General features: G+C 39.7%; 1 protein-coding gene across 1 annotated transcript; it reads right to left on the bottom strand.

The window, feature by feature from the left end:
• Nucleotides 1–496: 496 nt before the first annotated feature.
• Nucleotides 497–1599, bottom strand: LOC128574093 (dnaJ homolog subfamily C member 8-like). Its single transcript, XM_053574755.1, has one exon. The coding sequence runs from the start codon at nt 1557–1559 to the stop codon at nt 858–860; it is 702 nt and encodes a 233-aa protein (XP_053430730.1). The 5' UTR covers nt 1560–1599; the 3' UTR covers nt 497–857.
• Nucleotides 1600–3802: the final 2203 nt, after the last annotated feature.

The following is a 3802-nucleotide window of genomic DNA, read 5'->3' as shown; positions in this document are numbered from 1 at the left end:
TTCCTTTAAAGTTTTCCCTTATGACAAAGACAAAACGTAAGTGGAGATACTCATTTGTTGACCAGAATGATGTTAAGTTGTAGCCAAAATTCTCTGAGATACGATATTAAATTGCCTTTCTTTGTGTAAAGATAAATATTCAATGTATCACAGAATTAGAGATTTTTTTTGGGGGGGGTATAAAAATTTATTATACATAAAGAATATTACCACTAATGAATGCAGACAGAATAGGACACCATGGTATTGAATGGAGGATGGCTAGTTCTTTGGAAAGTGAATAGGTTTAGGTGGCTCAGGGCCACGCTGATTGGTCAGCCAGACAGGAGGGTACACACCAAACATCAGGACACCGGGGCATCAAGTGACTGCTGTGTGCCCACGCTCCTTCCCTGCCTGATTTGGAGCTTTCAAGAATGGCACCCAGAAGCAAGCAACTGAGCTGAAGGGAATCGCTTAGCTGGCTCAGGCTTGACTCTGAAGTCACACAACACCATTTTAAGCAATTTGTTTAACTGGATGATTTCTACAAATTATATGCGAAGTTTCTAACCATCACAATTCAGTGAAGTACAAAACATTAAGTTACTGGCTGTGGGAAGAGAAGGCAGCACCCATGGTGGTACCTTCCAATCTGGTTGTTCTAAGGGCAGGGCGGAGGGAAAGGTCTTTTTTTAACCAAGCCCCTCATTTCAATGTACAAAAGAATTACTCTGATCAATATTAAATTGGATTGAAAACAAAATGGACTAAAAAGCAAATACTACTCTATGTTGGGGTAGAAGTGGGAGGAAAGAATGAGTCCTTCAAAGCAGGGAGACAGCTGGGGAAGATTCTGTGGCTGTGACCCTAGATGGTCACTCACGCTGCTCCATTTTTACGTTCAGTGGTCTCAGGAAGGTCCGATTTTTCTTCTCTTTCTTTCCCTTTGTATTTGCTTGAAAGTTTCTCCAGCTGTCCACACGACCATCTCGACTTTCCTCAAAGTTTTTCTGCCACTCTCTTTCTCGTTTGGCTTTTTCTTGAGCTTCAATCTCTTCTTCCCTTTGTCGTTTCCTTTCATGCATCTCTTTGGCTTCTCTCTCTTTCCTTTTAATTTCCAGCTCAGCAAAGAGTTTCATGGTCTGTTTATATACTGCTTGTTTGAACAACTCAGGATCATCCTCCTCTACAATTGTAGGTTTTCCTTCCTTCTTTAATTGTTTTTTTCGCTCTTTCACAGTGTGTTCCACGTATTCTTTTCCTGCCTGAATTACATCCAGGGCCCTCTTCTTTTGTTCCTGATCCAGTAGCAACTTGTAAGCTTTGTCCACAGCTTCAAAAGCCTTTTGTGCTCTGTCAGCATCATCTTGATTCTTGTCAGGATGCACCAGTATGGATAACTGCCGAAACCTCTTTTTTATTTCTTCATCTGTGACTTCAGGATCTATCTGAAGAACCTCAAATGGGTTCAAATTGAAGTAAGAGGAACCAGGACGGGTCAATCTTTCAATTTGATTTTTGGATGTTAGAACAGAATCTCTCTTCTCTATTTGTTTCACCTCACTGTAGAAGGTCATAAATGCTTCTTCTGTGCTGCCTCCGCCACCCGAAGTCCCGCTAGAATTAGAGATGTTTCACAAAAAGTTCTGAATTATTCCCAGTCCATATAGAAAAATCATTAAAACAAACCATAGCATGACCCTGTGTGCATCTCTCATAGATGCTATAATTAATAATAAAAATGTAATAATATTCGTATTATATGGATTATAGGAATGGATTCCAGGAAAAATGAAATAAAAAGCAAAACATTGTATTCGTGAATATTTGGGTAGGCATGAGACAAAAAAAACTGCGAACAGAAGAAAAAATAATAAGAATTAAATGCAACATAAATTCCAAGCGACAATGAGATGTTTATTAGGATTCAAAAGTTTACTTACAAATGGACCACATTGTTATGCAAGAAAATTAAAGGGGGTCACCGGTAATATGATCACTTCTAAATGAGGAAGAAGCCTAGGGGTTAAATGAGTTGCAGAGCTGACTATCCATGAGTCGGGGAGCAGCACGGACAGAATTAACCAGTCTTTCCTCATCAAGCACTAGCATGTTCACAGGAAGAGACCTTAACATCCTTCCTGTTAGCATGCCAGTACTTGAGTCTAGAGGGTACTCTAGATGCTGTAAAGATCTCTTAAAGTTTTGGGCTTCCTTTGCCTGGTGAGAATACTGAGGAAGTGTTTTGACCCATAGACCCTGTGAAACTTTTGCTTCATAAAATAGAATATACCATATGTTACAGTGTTGTTATTTAGCAATAGAGCCCTAGGCATGACCATACAACATACTGCATTCAGGCTGTGTCTGAAGGAAGCAAGCAAATAAGTAAATAAATCAGTTATCAGGTTTCTGCTTTTATTTTATTTAACCAAAATTTTTTAAAGCTTTCTTTTTCTTTTCTTTTTTTTTTCTATTTTAGTGGAGGATGAGTTGGCCAAACATAGTGCCTCATGTCTGTTATCCTAGAGCTCTCGGAGTCAGAGGCAGTGGATTGCTTGAGCTCGGGAGTGCAAGACCAGCCTGAGCAAGAGCAAGATCCCTAAAAATAGCCACGCATTGTTCTGGGCACCTGTAGTCCCAGCTACTCAGGCAGTTGAGGCAAGAGTATCACTTGAGCCCAAGAGTTGGAGGTTGCCGTGAGCTATGATGTCATGCACTCTACACTCTACCCAGGGCAACAGAGTGAGACTTCATCCCCAAAACATAACAAAACAAAACAAAATAAAATCAGTAATAAGACTTTATTTATCTATTCATAGTCAACCTAAAACTTATGTTAGTTTTAAAAGGGAACAAATAAAGATACCTCATAGGAGGTGAAGTCTTATTTATCATTCCAGATCCATTTAAAATCTTTGTAATTTGGGTGGCGCCTGTGGCTCAAGGAGTAGGGCGCTGGTCCCATATGCCGGAGGTGGTGGGTTCAAACCCAGCCCCGGCCAAAAAAAAAAAAAAAAAAAAAATCTTTGCATTTTAAGAAAAAAATGGATTACAGTATATATGAAAATTGAAAAAAGGTCTTAATTTTTTTTTTTTTTTTGTAGAGACAGAGTCTCACTGTACCGCCCTCGGGTAGAGTGCCGTGGCGTCACACGGCTCACAGCAACCTCTAACTCCTGGGCTTCCGCGATTCTCTTGCCTCAGCCTCCCTAGTAGCTGGGACTACAGGCTCCCGCCACGACGCCCGGCTATTTTTTTTTGTTGTTGCAGTTTGACCGGGGCTGGGTTTGAACCCGCCACCCTCGGCATGTGGGGCCGGCGCCCTACTCGCTGAGCCACAGGCGCCGCCCAAGGTCTTAAATTTTTTAGTTAATATTATTAGGAAATAAACTCATCAACTTTCAGCTAAATGAAATTTTTTAATTTCAATTCTTTGTGTTGATAAAAGAAAAACAATGTATTCAAAACTGACAAGGAAAGAAAAAGCCACTCTGATTTAGAGTTACTACATTATGAGTATAATTCAGAAATTGATCAGAAATCATGTACTTAAAAATGGGTAAAATAGGTCTGATAAAGCTTATAGACAATGCCTTTTTTTAAGGAGCTGAATAACTGAATTTGAGTATGTTCCCCCCAAATTCTTCAAAGCAAACTCTTAAGATTAGGTTTTATTACTTAATCTATTTAAACTCTTGCAAATGTTATGTAAACCTCCTGTATGGGGGTAAGGGTCACAGTGTATGGCACAGCTCTTGAGGGCGAGACACAATTATAAGTGGAACTTTATAATCAGTGTAATCTTTTTTGTACCCTT

This window comes from Nycticebus coucang, chromosome 21 (genome assembly GCF_027406575.1).
Source record: "Nycticebus coucang isolate mNycCou1 chromosome 21, mNycCou1.pri, whole genome shotgun sequence".
In the NCBI taxonomy this organism is placed as follows: domain Eukaryota; kingdom Metazoa; phylum Chordata; class Mammalia; order Primates; family Lorisidae; genus Nycticebus; species Nycticebus coucang.
This window is presented reverse-complemented; position numbering and strand designations above follow the sequence as displayed.

Bases quoted from the DNA above. Each gene is read 5' to 3' on its own strand.
- LOC128574093 (XM_053574755.1), bottom strand. From the start codon at position 1,559: ATGACCTTCTACAGTGAGGTGAAACAAATAGAGAAGAGAGATTCTGTT.